Source organism: Nothobranchius furzeri, chromosome 13, assembly GCF_043380555.1.
Source record: "Nothobranchius furzeri strain GRZ-AD chromosome 13, NfurGRZ-RIMD1, whole genome shotgun sequence".
In the NCBI taxonomy this organism is placed as follows: domain Eukaryota; kingdom Metazoa; phylum Chordata; class Actinopteri; order Cyprinodontiformes; family Nothobranchiidae; genus Nothobranchius; species Nothobranchius furzeri.
In genome coordinates this window covers 25,491,960-25,509,638 of record NC_091753.1, presented here as the reverse complement: position 1 = coordinate 25,509,638, position 17,679 = coordinate 25,491,960, and the positions used below count along the sequence as shown (strand labels likewise).

The following is a 17,679-nucleotide window of genomic DNA, read 5'->3' as shown; positions in this document are numbered from 1 at the left end:
CACCACATGTGGTTAGGGCAGCAGTAGCTCAACAGGTTGAGCGGGTCGTCCAGTAATCGGAAGGTTGCAGGTTCGATTCCGGCTCTGGACAGTGAATTCTGCTGTTGTGTCCTTGGGTAAGACACTTAACTCCCCTTGCCTGCTGGTGGTGGTCGGAGGGACTGTGCTCGGCAGCTTCACCTCTGTCAGTGCGCCCCAGGGCAGCTGTGGCTACAACGTAGCTCATCACCATCAGTGTGTGAATGTGTGTGTGAATGGATGAATGATACACTGTAGTGTAAAGCGCTTTGGAGTCCTTACTCTGAGAGGCGCTATACAAGTGTGGGTCATTTTTCATTTAAAGGGCAAGGAAAACCCAGAACACAGAAAATAAAGTTGCATCTGAAACAGCCTCAAATCTGGAGAAAGTTTCTCCTTTTTAGATTCTATGAGATAAAGATAATCATAAGAACCATAACATAGCACCAAATTAGCAGACTTCATCCAACTCTCCTTTACCTGTTGTTTTCTCATGCTTTTGTATGTTTTTGATGGAACAAGATGGCCAGTCAATACAGAATTTAGAGCTGTAGATCTGATCATCTGTGGCTGTGCTCTACTTTTTCACCAGATTGCAGAGCCGTCACTCAGAGTATGCTGACTCAAGAAAACAGGTGGTGTGTGGCAAAAAAAAGTTAATAAAGAAAGAAAATCTGGAGCGAACCCTAAAAAAGATGAGCGGTACGGCCTCAATGTGGACATCAGTGTGTCCGTGTTGAAATAGACCTTTTAGGACTAGCTTGGTAATAAATGAAATAGTAGCTTTGAATGTAAAACACAAGAGAAACAACACATGATAAGTAATAGTAGGATATATAATCAGTGATAGGACCATTTAAAGTAGGTGTAAAGCTGGTTTAGACAGACCAGAATGTGGACGGCAAAACCAGAAACCAGTAAGTCAGTCAAACAGCCAGTGGCGTGTGGTGCAGCAGGCGTCTCGCGCTGTGACTCAAGGATTACAAGCTAGGAATGACTGGGGATGGGACAAAGTGCACTCACAGGGAACTCACCATATACCACATCAAGGAGTCGTGAGAAAACTCATGTAGCCAATGAGAGGAAAAGATGGAAAGAAAGAGAGAGGAGGGGGAGGAACACTTGAGGAAGGATTGTTTGAGTGGGTTGATAAAATTACTATAGTTACAAAAAAATGCTTGTTTGTATGTTATTTTCCAAGCTAATGAACTTTTTTCTTTTATTTTGGCTTTTTTTGTGGAACATGACTAAAAAAAGGGCCGTTTCACAGTCTATGATTTGATGACTATTATTTCAACCATTTACTGCCATCACATTGACCACACCTTGACAATTCCCCAGCCCCTCCAACCCCCTCTCTCACCATATGTTTATTATTTAGCAGAGTTCTGTATCTGGAGCTAGCACGCCCTGTTTTATGACTAAGCTTTATAAGCTAAGAGTAAGGCGTGTAGTCACCAGAGAGGCGTTGAGAAAGGACCCACGCAGTATTGTGATTTTTCATTTATGGGCAGTGGAGCAGATGAAGGTGCAAGGAATAAAGCCCTAGCTAAAAATGGAAAATAACCCATTTCATCTAACAAAGTGGCGTAATGCACAGGACGGGAAAAAAGAAAAGCCTGTGTCAGTGTGGAGATTTCAGCTTCTTTTGTAGCCACTGAGATGTTGATCAGCCTTGCTAGGATAGAGAGGCCATTGATGAAGCTGGTATCTGGCCCTGAAGGTCCAGACATGGCCTGGTCAAATACTTTCTCATACCATTTGAGTGATGTCATGAACTGACCAATCAGAGCTTGATATCACACCCTTTTTCACTCACACAAAAAAAGAATGTTACATTGTTTGGCCAGGTTCACCAACGGACCACATCAAGACTGACCTGGATCACCCAAACAGTGTTTACACAGCTGCCACATTCAACCACTGCCATATATTACACTGCTGAAGCAGCACTGACACATTATAGCCAAAATCTGAAGCTTATGTAACTCTGTTCTGTCACAAGCTCCCCCTTCTCCTCCAAGCCTTGACAAGGGTGTCTCCATGGAAAACCACAGAGTCTCAGGTCCGTCTAAGAGTCATTCATGTGGCTTGGCCTGTGTGTGCTTGTCCTCTACATAGCAGATGTGGAAATAGATGCCATATAAGGCCTCTCTGCAGGAACATCACAACTGCAGGATTTTAATCAGATAAGCTCTCAGGCTCTCTCCAGGCGTCCATGCATGCCACCCAACAGGGCATGCTCACAAACATTCCTATCAGTCACTGAACCCCAACTTTGAGGCCTTATGAAACCAGCACCTAATGTGAACGAGGGGCAGCTCAACCTAAAAAAGCTACCTACCTTGTAAATGACTGACTGAGTATCAAGCAGTAAAATGTGAAATTTTGACTTGATTGTACTGTTAAGTAACTTTTTAACCACTTATTAACCCGTCCTCTGGAGGGCTGCGTTTTGTTTTGGCTACACAGTGATGTCAGAAACAAGCTCCTATTGTCTGGGCTCACTGTGAATTTGGCGCAGCGATCCAGGGACTGTTCACTGTAATGCAGGCGAAACGTTAGAAGCTCAGTTTGGTGGCACCTCTTGAAACCATGAACACTTTGAAAGAAAAGGACCTCATCTGGTGAGCGAGAAGAGACCTCGAGTAAGCTGACGCCAACTGCACTTCCGTCACAAAAAAAAAAACCCAAACGGCATAGCAGAGAGGGCTGAACGCCCCTTAAGCCTGTCAGTGGGATAGACAGCATGGAAGGCTGTGCTGCTGCAGGTGTTTCAGAGAACAGCGACAGCTGGACTTGCCATGGTGCAACGAGAAGCTACTAAGCTGCATCCACAGAGAGAGTGTTTAGACGTTTTAAGACAAATGCTTATTAAACTGCATGTCCTGCTTTAAACTCTGTTTTGTCTAATTAGCATTGGGAGCACCCTTGAACATTAGTTTATCAAATAAGAAGGATGATACCAACCCTGCAGTGTGTGTGTGTGTGTGTGTGTGTGTGTGTGTGTGTGTGTGTGTGTGTGTGTGTGTGTGTGTGTGTGAGTGTGAGTCAAAGAAAAGTTTCAGTGTGGTTTTGAGCTCCTCCTTGACAGGCCTATGTGACCTGAGTGCACCCAAGAGAGCAAAAGTAGGACCTAGCATTGCAAAACGGTTTTGCAAGATAGTGATACACTCTGGAAATGTGGCTGCAGCCATCAGCACATTTTTCTGTGTATGTGATGCATGCATGTATGTATGAAGCTGCGCTCTGCAGGTATTGACAGCAGGGTGAAGCTGGTTACTGTGGTGAATTGAACCACCTCCTTTAGTAGGTCAAAGCTGGCAATTAGTGTCAGATTTCCATAAGACACCAATGCAGCTTACAGATCCCCTCACAGACCCAAAAGCCACCTGAACTACAAAGGCACAAGGGATTAGTTCATGTAAAAATCTCAGATGAAAGAAAATGCAAATCTACCAAACATGCCACCATGTATGACCAAAACTTTGCTTAAAAATGAGAAGTGAAACGCCACAAAGATGTAAAGCCTGCACGCAAAAATGGTTGTGGCCCTCCATGTCACTCCAAACCCCCACCTGCCCTCGTACTACCCCTGGAGCAAGTGTTCCAGGCAGTGGAGCAGGAGAGGCAGCTGTGCAGACTCATCACCTTAGCCTGCCTCTACTTTCCTCTGGAAAGTCAGTTTCAGCCACTCAGGGGGAGGAGGAGGAGGATGTGAGGGAAAGGGAGGAAGAGATGAAAGGAGAAAGGGAGACAGGAGAAGGGGGGTTATTAAGGACCCCTGCATGTCTCCCCTGTTGGCTAGGAAGACCTTTCTGTCCTGTTAGATATTTAGGTCAGAGACAGGTGAGAGGTCTCCAGAGGGAGCAAAGAGGTAAACAAAACTGTACAGAAACAGAGATACGGATAGACGACTTTCAGCAGAAAACTTTAATCAGTTAAATTACAACAGTAAAAAATAAGTCAACAGAAGAAGCACTGGTTGCACCTGTGGTTCAGTTTGGACGTATGCACTTTCTAAAAGGTGAGCTTTTGTTCTAAAGTAAGAAACGATTAATATATAACAATCATCCTACACGGTGAGGGACAATGTTAGGAGACCACTTGTGCCTAATGAAAAAAACTAAAAAAATGAAAAACTTGATCAAAGTTTAAATTGAAATTGTCTTTAAACAGTAGACTATGGTAACCTTGAGCTGGACAACACACCTAGCTGGTTAGCCCTGCTGCTTGCATGACACCTTGACAAATGATGGACTGACTGAGACATATCTGAAAGTGAAAACTCTTTTTTTTCCTCTTGATCTGTGAACTCGCCATTATCAAATACTAATACTCAAAAAAATGTCTTCCATGTACAAGATTTTACTTCCAGAGTCATATTTGAACAGAAATAGAAGCGTAACCCTTTAAACCAGAATCAGTGCATCACTAAGCTGATGGTACCAGAACAGTGCCATGGGTAGCACCTCTGTGATTATCCTGTATGACCTGGATTAAAATAAATGTAAAAGTCTACATCTTGAACATAAGTTGATGAATGTCATTAAAGGTGTAAAAAGTTCTTCATAGAAACGTGACTTTTAAAACACCATAATTCAGGCATTTGTAGCTTATTTTGTTAAAAGAAACACGATTACAGTAAGTCTGTACAGTAGAGCCTGCAGGCGTGACACCGTTGTCCATTACTGAGTAACTGTAACCCGGCGTTGGCACAGAACAGGGCAAGAGGAGCGAACATCAGCCTGATCTGAGATCAGCCGGCTGCTGAGGCGGTTAGAGGGATGTTAGTCTCGTGTTAGCTGTCAAAGAGTTGGCTTACTCACCGTCCATCTTCTCAGCCTTTATGATCGTTAACGTGGGTTTCATATCGACAGCTGCCGTCATGATCATCAGATCAGAGACTTATCAACGCGTCCTTTCTTCTTTTTTATTCTAACAGCTCCAAAATAATAATAAAAAATAACAAAACTCTTCGAGGAAAGGAAAAGATCACCTCCCGCTGGTTCTTGTCGGTCTCTTCACAAACAAAAAATAAAAAAAACAACAACAAAACGCTGAGATTCCTCCCCCCTTAACCTCTCGTTCTCTTTTCCTCTCTCCCCGATGCGCGTAGCCTACACACACACTCCCTCTTTTCCTCGTTCTTTCACACTCACTCACACACTCCTTCCTCTCTATCTCAGCTATGGGCGTTGCATTGCAAACAGCTACGAACGCAGAAGGGGCGGTGTTTGGAGGGCTGACTTGCCAGTTGATTCACAATTCAATTACAGTGCCACACACACACACACACACACACACCTCCCTGTTCTCTCTGTGAGAACATGCAAGAGCCAGACCCCCAAACGTCATCAGACATGTATTAGTCCATACTCATTCCCGAAAACCGATGATTTTATTTCACTGGAAAACAAACAAAAAAAAAAAAAAAACGAGGAAAAGAAAAATATGTTGAATCTTGAAAAACACGTGTTCATATTTTAAAGCATGACTTGATTGATCTTTTTTTTCGATGTCCACAGGTTTATTTATAAGATTCTTAAATCTAAGGTGAGTGAAAAACAAGTTTATTACAAACAGAATCGGTTTTCATGCTGCGTTGTTTCTTGTCAGATCTGCAGGCTTCCCCATAACCTGAAACATACCCTCATAAACACTTCAGCGTATTTCCTGTCCACCTTGTCCTGATCAATAAAAGCTGCCATGTCTATGACCTCACACTGTTAAATCAGTTAAAGTGCCCAATATTTTCCTTAACTTTGCAAACAGCAATGATCTGTGTTAGGCACGCTGTAAGAAACTGCTATAATAATACGGACTATTGTGAACTGCAGTACAGTTTTTTTAATACAGTTGAATACTGTCAATTCTGACGTCTTTAAGAAACAAAATATTAACGCCAAGCTTCTGTAATCTCTTACAATACAAAGCTGTATTGTCTGCTCTTTTCCATCAAGCTACCATAATCTTACGGTATTATATTGTATTTGTTTTATTTCAAGTAAAACTTGATCATGGGTTCATTCAGTTGCACATCTGACACATCTGTTGAAGCCTGCTATGGTGAACGTCTGACAAAAATGCATGTTTTAATTCTCCTCTTTTCAAGCAGTTTTATGCTTTTATATTGACAGTCATCACAAACCCCTGCCTTGTTGGAAATTAAATCAAGAGTTTTGTCTTCATATGAAAGAAAAAAAGGACAACAATGAGAAAGATTGGCTCCCCAGCCACTGTGAGACTCTGAATAAGGAAGTGCAATTAGAAAACGTCTCCCATGGCAACAGAAACAGTAATATTTTAATGTTGTTGCTTATTTTTACAAAAGCAAGAAAATTGATGTGTGGACCCAGTTTTGCCCGAAGTTCATTCTTAAATTGTGTAGATGTCTTAGTCATGTTTGACTGGGATGCTTGTCATTATGATGCATCTGCATGGATCTCTAAATGGCATGATGTGGGAAGAGGCTGAGGAGCCAGGGATATTGATCATGCATGGATTTTGAAAACCGGTGATACTTCACTGGCTCCATTAGCAGCTCCGTATCAGGTTTCTCTGGCCTGATAGGAGTCTTGATCTTAGGGAGGGCTCTGCGGTCGGTGAGAAGAGTTGCCTCACCGGGGCCAAACAAAGCAGATGAGGAGGTGGGGGGGTGGAGGAAAAGAATGGAACAGTACGTCTCAGTTCATCCCAGCCGGTCGGCCCATTGGTCTCTTACTCTGTCTGACTAAACCTCTTTGTTTTCTGTTAATGAACTCCCTTCTATCTGTTCTTAAAAGGACAGCCTGGGTCTTTTAGCGCCTAAGGGCAGCCATTTAGGTTTTAATGGTGTTGCTGACTAATATCTAGTCTGGCGTCTCTGTAGTCCATTTCACTTTAGGTAATCTTCTGTTTTTTATACTTTTTATTAGCTTTTAGAGTAATAAAAAAGTCCATTTTGGTTCTTTGTTTTCTCCAAAATTACATTTAGCAAAATTATGGACAAAAATATTTAAATATTTTACTGCAAAAACAAACTAGCAATGTAAAAATAAAAATATAAAAAGCAGCCACAATTACAACTAAAATTTCTTTCTAAATTTTTACTTTTCTATTTCTGGTATATCAGGTGTCCTTAAAGGGAATTGTCTGCCATTTAGAAGTAGGTTTCTGTGTTAAAGGGAAAAAAAAAAGTAATGGGCTACTGTCACACTTCTGGCAGCTTATTTTCTGGGAAAATAGAGTTTACAGCTTTTAGGAATGTTAAGCTAATGGCTAATGACCTATGTGTGTAAAACAACTCCAAACTTTAACATTTGCAGTGAATTATATCAATGTTTTCTTTTAAATCACCATAAATGTGTCATTTTATTGTTATTATGGAGAAAGAAATCATTGACCCCTGGATACATCTAACTGAAATCTAGACACACCGTAGAAAGAGCAAATGATTTTGCTCTGCAGGTTGGTCTAGTCACGCTCCATTGAAGCATCAGTAGGTCTACCACTGGCCCCAACTGTTATAGTTCCAACCAATCACAGCACTTTATGTTTGTAGAAAGATGTTGGACAGGCATGGCACTTGGGCTGCAATGGAGAAAAACTGATAATGATAATAATACATTTTATTTAAAAGCGCCTTTCAGAACACCCAAGGTCACTTGACAGAAAACACGTATAAAATACAATAAAACAATAATAAAACCCAAACAAGAAAAAAAAAACAGAGAGAAACAGTTCAATAAAATCAGAGGTTGTAGGCAGATTTAAACATATGTGTTTTGAGTTTTATTTTGAAAAGGGTAAAACTGTTGATGTTCCTGATGTCTGGGGAAAGTGAGTTCCAGAGACGAGGAGCAGAGCGGCTGAAAGCTCTGCTCCCCATGGTAGCGAGATGGGCAGAAGGAACCGCAAGATGGATGGAAGAAGAAGATCTGAGAGAACGGGATGGGGTGTGAATACTTATAAGGTCTGAGATACTACAAAGATGGCATCTGCTCTGGAAAAGCACTTGTTTGAAACTGTTTTGGCATCAACTTTGGACAATTTAGATTTGGGCTTTTGTTTGAGACATGAGCAGATAGAGGTACTTAAACCTTTTATTTGGGAAAAGGATGTATTTGCTTCTTTTCCATCTCCTTCTTTGACAGTGTACGGTGGACTCCCACGTAGACTGATTTCCGTAATCATGAATACATCAACTTGTTTGTTGCTCTGATTGGTCCTAGTGCTGTCCAGTTGCATGTGGAGACAGTTTGAAGGACAACCGTAGATTCTGCCCCACGACCGAGCTCTGTCTATGGGTCGTGGTCAGACTATATAAGGTGGCTTGCCAGGCTATCAAAGTACTCAGTTTACTTGATTTTTATAAATAACAATAGAACTGTATGTGAATCACCAAGTATTGTGAAATTAGTTACAGTGTAAGCTATAATACCAAATTTGTATGAGCCAGGAGTAGCAGTTAGCTAATCAATCCTTTAGGACATAAGCATTGTTTTTCTGGTAATAAAAAGGTTTCAGATGACATTATTATCATTGACTACTGTAGATATATTTTAAAGAGACTGCAGGTCAGCAGCGGCAATGAAAATTTTGTAGAGTCAGTATAATCTGGGGATGCTCGATATTGGCTTTATTTATTAATTTTTTTTTTTACCAATGTCTGATGTTGTGTAACTCTTCGTTTCCAATACTGATATAAGCCGGTACCTATATGCAGGGTTCCCCCTAAAAAATAAAACAATTAATCACTTAGGTTGCAAACATCTCATATCTCCTATCATAAATGCTTATCACTACTTCAATTCAAGTTAGTAATATTGAAAAATGTCATGTTTAATTTGTCTCCAACAGCAGCTGAATGACATTCGAGAGATAATTCTGACAAATGCTCTGTGATGCCTTTGGGCTTCAGATAATTATTAAGTTCATAATGGGAAAAAGTTTAATTAATAAGTTAATAAATAGTTAAAATGTTTTTGATTTTGAAAATGGGTCAGAGTGAGACATTGCTGTTGCAAACAATCGTTGTTATAATGTCTACGCGAAACGCGACAGAGCGCTTTCAACTCAGACCTATCATTGACGTAGTTTCTGTTTTCTCTGCTGCCGGTGTGTTTATATCTTACATTTAGGCAGAAACGGGACAATAAACAGATAATGAACGTATTTTGCTTCATACACCTTGGAGAACATTTGTCTTTGAAAGTATCGATTTGTTTAAACAATGTTTAGGCGTGTGTTAAAGTTACTTACTTGATAAAATGTAAGCAGTGTGAGCATACATATGCTAAGCTAGGCTAATTGCTAAGTGCACATCCTAAGACATGTGCTTTAGTCAGTAATATGTTTTTTTCTGTTTCTGTTTATTGTACTTACGTGATGAAACATTTATAGAAATCTTCATTTAAGAAAAGCAAGCCTTGGGTGAAGATTTTTGTGCTTGTTTTAGTTGGTTGCTAGCTAGCTTACTTCATACAGCTACAAGCTGTTACGACAGCAGATCCTCGCAACACAGGGCAAAGTCCTAATTAAACTTGTGCCAATTAAAAATAAAATATCCCAAAAACTAAACCTCAGATTTGTTATATTTTGGGATTTTGAAACAGAGTAGATGAAGCCGAAGAGTTTGACGTGTAACATGTTATTTATTCGGATATTTTCCGATATTACATTTAAGGTCAATATCAGTCGATAATATCGGTAGACCAATAATTTTGGACATCCCTAGTTTAAACTACGATTAATCCCCTATTTTCAGGTTAAGAATACAGAAATATGTAACTGTGTCTACGTGTGTTTTAAACACACTTAGATACAAACTGACTGAACTTCATTTTCTGTCTGATCAAGAACAACAGATGGATATGCCGCTGCTATAAAAACAGAGAAGAGCCATTACTGTAGCCCAGATGTCCAAACTGGGAGTCAGTGTGCTTAAAAATGTCTTTCACCAGGAGCATCAACACTTATAATGAAGCAATATGGAAAAATATTACTGAACACTGCACCAAATGCATGTGGGGGTTGTGATTAACTTCAGGGGGGACATGTTTTATTTGAACACTTGTCATTTTCCATCTGTGTGTTTTGCCCTCATTTTGCCATCTTTACTGTGGACTGGCATTTTAAATTCAGGCACATGTTTAGTCTTCTGAAAGAGAGAAAGTCCTTCAACAGCCATGATCCAACAAGAGAATGTTTAGAAAACACATGGCAGAAGAATCCCTTTACTGGTTTGAGATGACTACAGTAAAGACATCTTCATTAGAAGCACACTGACATGTGAACTACCAAACATTCATGTTATCATTGCTGCAGGATGTGCACATATCAAAGTTCTGCAGCTATTTTTGAAACAACCATACTTTTTTCCCTTCTGGATCGAAGACTTATAAATTATTTTTCTGTCATAAAACAGTCTGCTGTCTTTGATCAGAGACGTTTGGTTTCAGCCTCCTGTCTTCACCTGGTAAATGCTGTTTCCACGGTTTTGACAGTTAGCAGGCGTCACTTATCCTAACACAGCTCTCTCTCTCACTCTCTCCTCAGTGCTCTCTGCTGCTTGCTTGCTGTCTGTCTCTCATTGGTACATCTGCGTGGCCCGCCTGTCTGTAATCCTTAGATGTAACCGTTGCACCTGCTACTTTTCACAGAGTTAACGGAAAGGTTATTCGATTTGGAGCAATCCATGCAGCTGTCAAGTGATGTTTGTGTTTGATGTTGGAGCCCTCACTGCAGGTCGAGAGTCGGGTCTGCCTGAAGCATGTAAAGGGGTTTTCTTTTTCTCTTTCTCCATGGATCTCATGCACACAAAACACCAAAGGGCGATTGACATGGATCTCAACTGTAACGTGTCTCGGACAGTAGGGGAACATGATGTGATTGGTTTGGTATGTTGCGTGTATAGGCAGCCTTTAGTATGACATTAATCAGTCACTCATTTACAGGCACTCAGACACACTCACGCGCACACACACACACACACAAATACACAGAAAGAGCGCAGACAGTCAAACAGTAAAACAGTAGGGACCTTGTGGTCGCCGTCTGGCTTCATGGTTGCAGCTATCTGCGGTGAATGCTGCCTGAAGGTGCCACCAGCTCAAAGCTCTCCTGCTGAGATCAGACGCTCAGCTGGGACAGAGTCCCTGCAGAATGTGTTCATGTGAATGTGCATCTCTCCGTTTTCCTCACATTCCAAAGTCTCTTCTGAGTGTGTGTATGTGTGTGTGTGTATCTGCTCAATCGTGTGCATGTAAGTGCACTGGGAAAGTAGCGGGGCCTCCCTGAACAAAGGCTCAGCTCTTTTCTGAACAATTAGCTTCGCTAAAAAGGACATCTCTTCCTCCATTAGCGGCACCACGTGCCCCCCATCACTCTACTGTGCAGATAATTCAATTATCCCCACCCCCTCTGAGGCTCTTTGCCTCCCAGACTTCCCCTCTCATCGTCTTGCCCTCCCTCCTCACAGCTAACAGTGCATGCTCTGAAAAAAGAGCCTCTTCTACCCCAGAGTTTAAGGGACATTATGACAGTGTGTGCTTTATTTTCTCACTGGATACATGAAGGTTGTGCATGAACTAATTTTGTTTGGTGTGCTTTTTTTATAACAAAAATTCATAAAATACTATATTTTTTATTGTTTTAAAGCCAGGTCTCTGTGAATAACAACAAGTCAAAAGAAATCTATTAACATAGAAGCATCTTTTTATATTCTTTAACCATTTACCACAAACTGGACTATAAATTCTTTCATGATGCACCAAAATAATCCATGTTTGTCACCACTAGTTTCCCTTTAACAGCATTACACTAAAAATGGGAAGTCTCCCTCAGGGACCACTAAAGCACCTCCTACCCTGATGATTTGGCATATGTTGCATCATCACCCGTCAGTGACCGTGTTTCTTTAAGAACTGCATGTTCTTAAAGTTTGTAGTTAGTCACAATCAAGAGGAACTTACCACACTAAAACTTCGTAGAAGTAAAACATGCAACTCTCTGGAGAAAAGGAAGTTTAAAGACCTTTGTCCTGACACGTTAAGGCACTGAGTTCAGAACGAGAATCTGTGTAGTAAGGAGTTTTAACAGTTACTGTTTAAGAAGTTACAAACATGTGTTTGGTTTTCATGAGAAGTCATTTAGAAAATCACAATAAATGGCTTGTGAAATGAAAAACAGTGGCGCTTTCTTTGAAGCGGTGGTTCTCAGGGGCAGCGCTTTGAATCTTGTGATAAAAATCCCAGATTAACATCATTTTCGCACACTTATGACTTTTTTCCTTTGTTTTCTTAGATTTACTAACTCAGAAATACACAAATGGTTGGAGTACTTAAAGCAAATAGTCTTTTTTCTGTGTTTATTGACTGAGTTTCTGTGCTCTCATCAGGCTGTGCATCAGGACCCTAGCTGATGTGCAGCCCTCTGCAGCTCTGCTGTTTTCTGTTGCTTTTCCATGTTTCCATTCTTGTTTTGTTATATTGTTAGAGGGGGAAGTGTGCGCTGGTCTGATTAGCATCACTGTTTCCTCCTTTCCCATAACCCCCCAGACCTCAGCAGGCTGCCTGTTTACTTTTAGACATAAAAAATGGGCCTGCGCCCGTGAGGACGTGCCCCTCATCAGCAGCAAAGCCACTACCCCCCCACCCCCTAACAACCCAAAGCTCCACGTCTCAGATACTCCTCCCCTCTTCTCCTCCCACTATCCCTGTCCCAGCCTTATCCTTCTCCTTATCTGTCCTCTCTCCACCCCCGTCCCCCTCCTCTTCCAACTGTCCAGCTGTCACATCACATCAAATAAAACACAGGCCAATGGTCCCCGGGTGCCAGACCACAGCTGTGTCTGTGTGCGCTAAGTGTGAGTGCACGTTTAAACGTACAGTGAACTCATGAGCACCTGGGACTGGATGTGTGTGTGTGTGTGTGTGTGTGTGTGTGTGTGTGTGTGTGTGTGTGTGTGTGAGTGTGTGTGTGTGTGTGTGTGTGTGTGTGTGTGTGTGTGTGTGTGTGTGTGTGTGTGTGTGTGTGTGTGTGCGTGCGTGCGTGCGTGTGTGTGTGTGTGTGCGTGTGTGTGTGTGTGTGTGTGTGTGTGTGTGTGTGTTTTGCTGATTGGAAGGATGCTGTAACACAATACTCGCCTGAGTGTGGGGTGTGAATTTAATGAATGAACGCACAGAGTGTGCATCACTGCAGGATGTTGGAGGAGTGGACGTGGGATATCTGTGCCTGGATTTCAATGAGACTGCACAGATGAACTCATCTTCTTCTTTTTTTTCTCCCATACGTGTAAGTGTGGAGATTTATTTCCAGACTGGGGCTTTGGAGGCAGGTCCTGTTGTTGCTAGTGCTGGACTGTGAGGGGTTAGAGCTGTTTTAGTGTAAACACCAGCATGGCATGGCTGTCGTCAGGAAGCTGTGTGTGTGACATTGGGCTCAGGACCAAGCATGCAATGGTTCTTTACCATCCAACATCCCCACTTCGCATCTGCTAGGCATTTCTTTTCTCACATTGTCGTCCTTCATTTTTAAAAAACTCAACCAAAGAAAAAGGGTGACATTAGCCAAAAAAACCTTGATGAAAGACAAAAAGATAAATAAATTGTATGAATTTTATGTGAAAAAGCAGGTTTGGTTTCAGAGTTCTGTTGAATGCCTTCAAAGATTAGATTAGAAAAAAAAAAACAAATACAATTTTAAGTACCTCCAGTGCATAACCTTGAAACTGCTGTTGTTGGTGAAAATGTCACAAAACGACTAAATCTATTAATATTAGAAAGTCATTTTTTGCATTTCATTATATTAAAATTTGAGAATATTGGATGATTGTAATTGATTAATCACACAAAACACCTTTCTTCTTAAATCACAAATACATGAACATGTAAGGTGTAGGTACATATTGTTGTGATTTCAGAGTTGAAATCTGTAAACTCCGGTTATTGGGATTTTAAAATTTGCTATTTGTGCAAAAATAAAGCACGTATACGGTGCACATAAAAATCTAGCTCCATTATTTGCAATTATGACCTCCATGTGCTCTGTGTTTGATCTCTGACTACCAACCCATCCATCCTTCCATCCATTGTCTGAACCCGCTTGTCCACGCAGGGTCGCGGGGGGGCTGGTGCCTATCTCCAGTAGTCAACGGGCAATCAGGCGGGGTACACCCTGGACAGAGAGCCAGTCCATCGCAGGGCAACACAGAGACACACAGGACAAACAATCATGCACACACACACACACACACACACACACACACACACACACACACACACACCTAAGGACAATTTAGACAGACCAATCAACCTAACAGTCATGTTTTTGGACTGTGGGAGGAAGCCGGAGTACCCGGAGAGAACCCACGCATGCACAGGGAGAACATGCAAACTCCATGCAGAAAGATCCCAGGCTGGGAAGCGAACCCAGGACTTTCTTGCTGCAAGGCAACAGCTCTAACCACTGTGCAGCCCTGACTACCAACCCTTCTAATAAAACCTTCTTCACACTGACTTCCTGTCTTAACAATTATGCTCTCTAGCAGCTCTTCTCTGCTTTTATAGCAGAGGTCTGTCTGTATTTTGATCGTCTGACTGATTTATCTTGTAGATAAATAGGCTTAACTAGTTGGTATGTTTGTATGTTTTAAACTGCCTGAATATTTATTTGATAAATGGCTGAATTTATGAATTATAAAGTTAATTTAAGTGCATAAAGTTTGCTGTTGTGAGTTTTAAATATGGACAAAATAAAATATGAACACCAGATAGTAAACAATATATCATTTTAAACTACTGTGTGAATGATTTTTCCCCCTTAATCAAGCAGCCTTCAATAATAAACTACACAACAGGAGGGTGTCAACTCTAATCGTGTAAAGCAGCCACATCTAGCTGCTGCTGCCATTTGTTTCTGCGAAGACGAAAATGATTTATTTGTAAATAATGAAAAGTTGACACATACAGGAGAAACTCAAATAATTAGAATAGTGTGATTTTTATTTCAGAAATCCAACTTAGACCGAGAGACCACCTAAAGGCTCAGGAACACTTTGCAGGTGCTTTGGATTCATTAGCTGATTAGAGTGTGACACTTTGAGTCTTCACAATATTTTTATTGTCTGAGATTTAGAGTGTGGGATTTTCATAAGCTGTAAACCATAATCGCCGCAACTATAACAAATTAAAGTCAATTTCGTTTCACACCTGTGCAATGATAGTAAAATGATCTTGAATCTTGAATTAAAGGGTTCAATATCTGGCTTTGTGTGTAACGAGTCTGCCTCAATTATTAAATTTGAACTACTGAAATAAATTAACTTTTGCACCTTAATCTGATTTTTCCAGTTTCACCTGCATATGGCGGTTTAAGAACCAGTGTGACAATTTGGGGGCTGGAGTTGTTTTAAGAAGATCTAAATTTCTCCAAACTGAGGTTGTTCAAAAAGTAATCAAGCAACCGTTGAGATAAAGAGTCAAACATCAAAGGATCCAACCCTCAGTTTAGTGAGAAACCGTGTTCAGTTTGAGAGAAATGAGTCGGCCCAACGACTCCGGGCGCAGAGAGTGTGTCAGAGGGTTTTTCTGCTGCTTTTTGAGGTTTGCAGCAACTCATAACAACCTACGCTCCTAGCACAGAAACCTCAGCAACTCTCTATGGCAAGATGCAAATGACTCTAACGTCTCCAGGTGTCTAAAAAAGCTGAAATGTGTTCTGCTTGGATTAGAGATGCAAACAAGAAAAAGAAAACACATCGGGTCAGGGCTCGGTCATTTTTTTCCACCCAGCATCAGCGTTTGCGTCAACAGTTTAGAGCTGGGAGGAATGAAGCAAGGGCCAGAGAGGAGTGTGTGTCTCTGGCAACAAACATCAGCAAATCCCATCAAATCCAAACTCCCTCTCATGCAACTCACAAATATGCTCACTTTGCTTCCACCCCCCTCCCTTCACCACCACCACCACCTCTCCTGAGACCAAGAGGCTTGGGAAAAAGATGGCCGCCCTTTGGCCCCTTCTGTCTTGCCCCCTGCATCCAGCTCAGGGAGGTGACGGAAGAAAGCTTGTGTCCCCCAGCACTCCCCCACCCTCCTTCCTTGGCATGCATCCCAGTCCTCCAGCATCAATCACTCTTGTCAACTAAAGAAGGCCAGAGTCAAACGCGTGCAAGGCAAATGCACTGGAAAGAATGTTCCAGCTTTAAATACAGAGAAAAAAAACTAATATGAGAAAACAATGAAATAAAAACTAGAACCAGAGAGCAGGAGGCAGAGGAATTCAGGGTATTCAGTTGTCCCCAGAAACACACTGGGAGGAGGGAGAATGGAACTGGAGGGACTGGGGGAGTGATATCTGGTAAAGGCATTGGCCTCAGGGTCAGCATCAGCAGCAGCTCCAGAAATAACAGTGCAGGCAAGTACTGTGTGTGTGTGTGTGTGTGTGTGTGTGTGTGTGTGTGTGTGTGTGTGTGTGTGTGTGTGTGTGTGTGTGTGTGTGTGTGTGTGTGTGTGTGTTTGTGTGTGTGTGTGTGTATGTGCATGCATGCGTGTGTGTATGTGTATGCGCATGCATGTGTGTGTGTGTGTGTGTGTGTGTATGTGCATGCATGTGTGTGTGTATGTGTATGCGCATGCATGTGTGTGTGTGTATGTGCATGCATGTGTGTGTGTGTGTGTGTGTGTGTGTGTGTGTGTGTTATTTTAGAAGATAAATCTGTTCACCTACATGGGGACCCAGTTTAATAACACAGACAACAACATGAAGCAACAAATTTGACTTCAGGGCCTAAATTAGGATGATGACTGATGCCAAGGCGGAAGTTTGGAGGAAATTCCACGAAAATCATAAAGTTCATTCAAGCATCTTTTGAAATGGAGTTCAGTGAAAGTTGCACATTTTACTGAGAACAATAAATTCAGCGTGATGCATAAACAGATCTAAAAACCAGAGAAAATCATTCAGAGAGCTGTAACAGCCAGGGTTTTTGGTTGCTGGTGTTTAAAACCCTTTGGAAGGAGAGAGTGTTCTTAAATATGCTCAAAATTTTTATTTACTGCATGATTTGATTGAAACCACAACCTGTTTGATTTCAAGTGTGTTTCCTTCCTACCTGTAGGACACATGTCACGGCCGTCCGGTACCTCCTGCAGGGGTATGTCGTGGGGGTGAAGGGGCTGTGAGGGGTAAAACTGCTGCTGGGGGTGAACCACACCTGGGAGGTGGGTCTCAGGGCCCACTGCAACTCCTCCAGCTGGTCTCTGTAAAGAAAAAGCAGTTCAGTCGCAGGAGCGCACAAGTTCCACAGTTAAAGTGCTTCTGCACGTCTTTACTGCGGGGTGATTTATCTGCATAGGGTGGCTGTTGAAAAGCAATTTTCCACGGCCCATAGATGTGAGAGTCATACTAATGTACGTGTTTTAGCTCCTTCAATTAAAACCCGAGAACACTTAGGCCATTAAACATCAGCTTGTATCTCAGGAGTTAGCTGGAAGAAACAGAACAGCTTTATATTTATGGGACTCAGAGATAAAAATGGTTGCCACTAAAACCCGAATGGAGGGCAAAATGAAGACCTCTGGAAGAAATTCAAGCTTTACATTAAACAATTTAAATACATTGACTGAAAATGACATAAAAAGTGTGGCAGTGCAGCTTTAGATGCTTTTTGATTTATTTAGT

The 17,679-nt window shown here is 41.6% G+C and overlaps 1 protein-coding gene across 5 annotated transcripts in view; it reads right to left on the bottom strand.

The window, feature by feature from the left end:
* The window catches only part of ets1 (v-ets avian erythroblastosis virus E26 oncogene homolog 1), a 48,533-nt gene that overhangs the window by 18,336 nt on the left and 12,518 nt on the right, over positions 1-17,679 (bottom strand). For 4 of the 5 annotated variants that reach the window (XM_070543180.1, XM_070543181.1, XM_070543182.1 and 1 more), the window contains exon 3: positions 17,111-17,258. In XM_070543180.1, the coding sequence (XP_070399281.1) occupies positions 17,111-17,258 (148 nt within the window). Of the gene's footprint in view, positions 1-4,847; positions 14,422-17,110; positions 17,259-17,679 lie in introns of those variants that run through there. The other variant, XM_070543184.1, reaches the window with a different exon arrangement.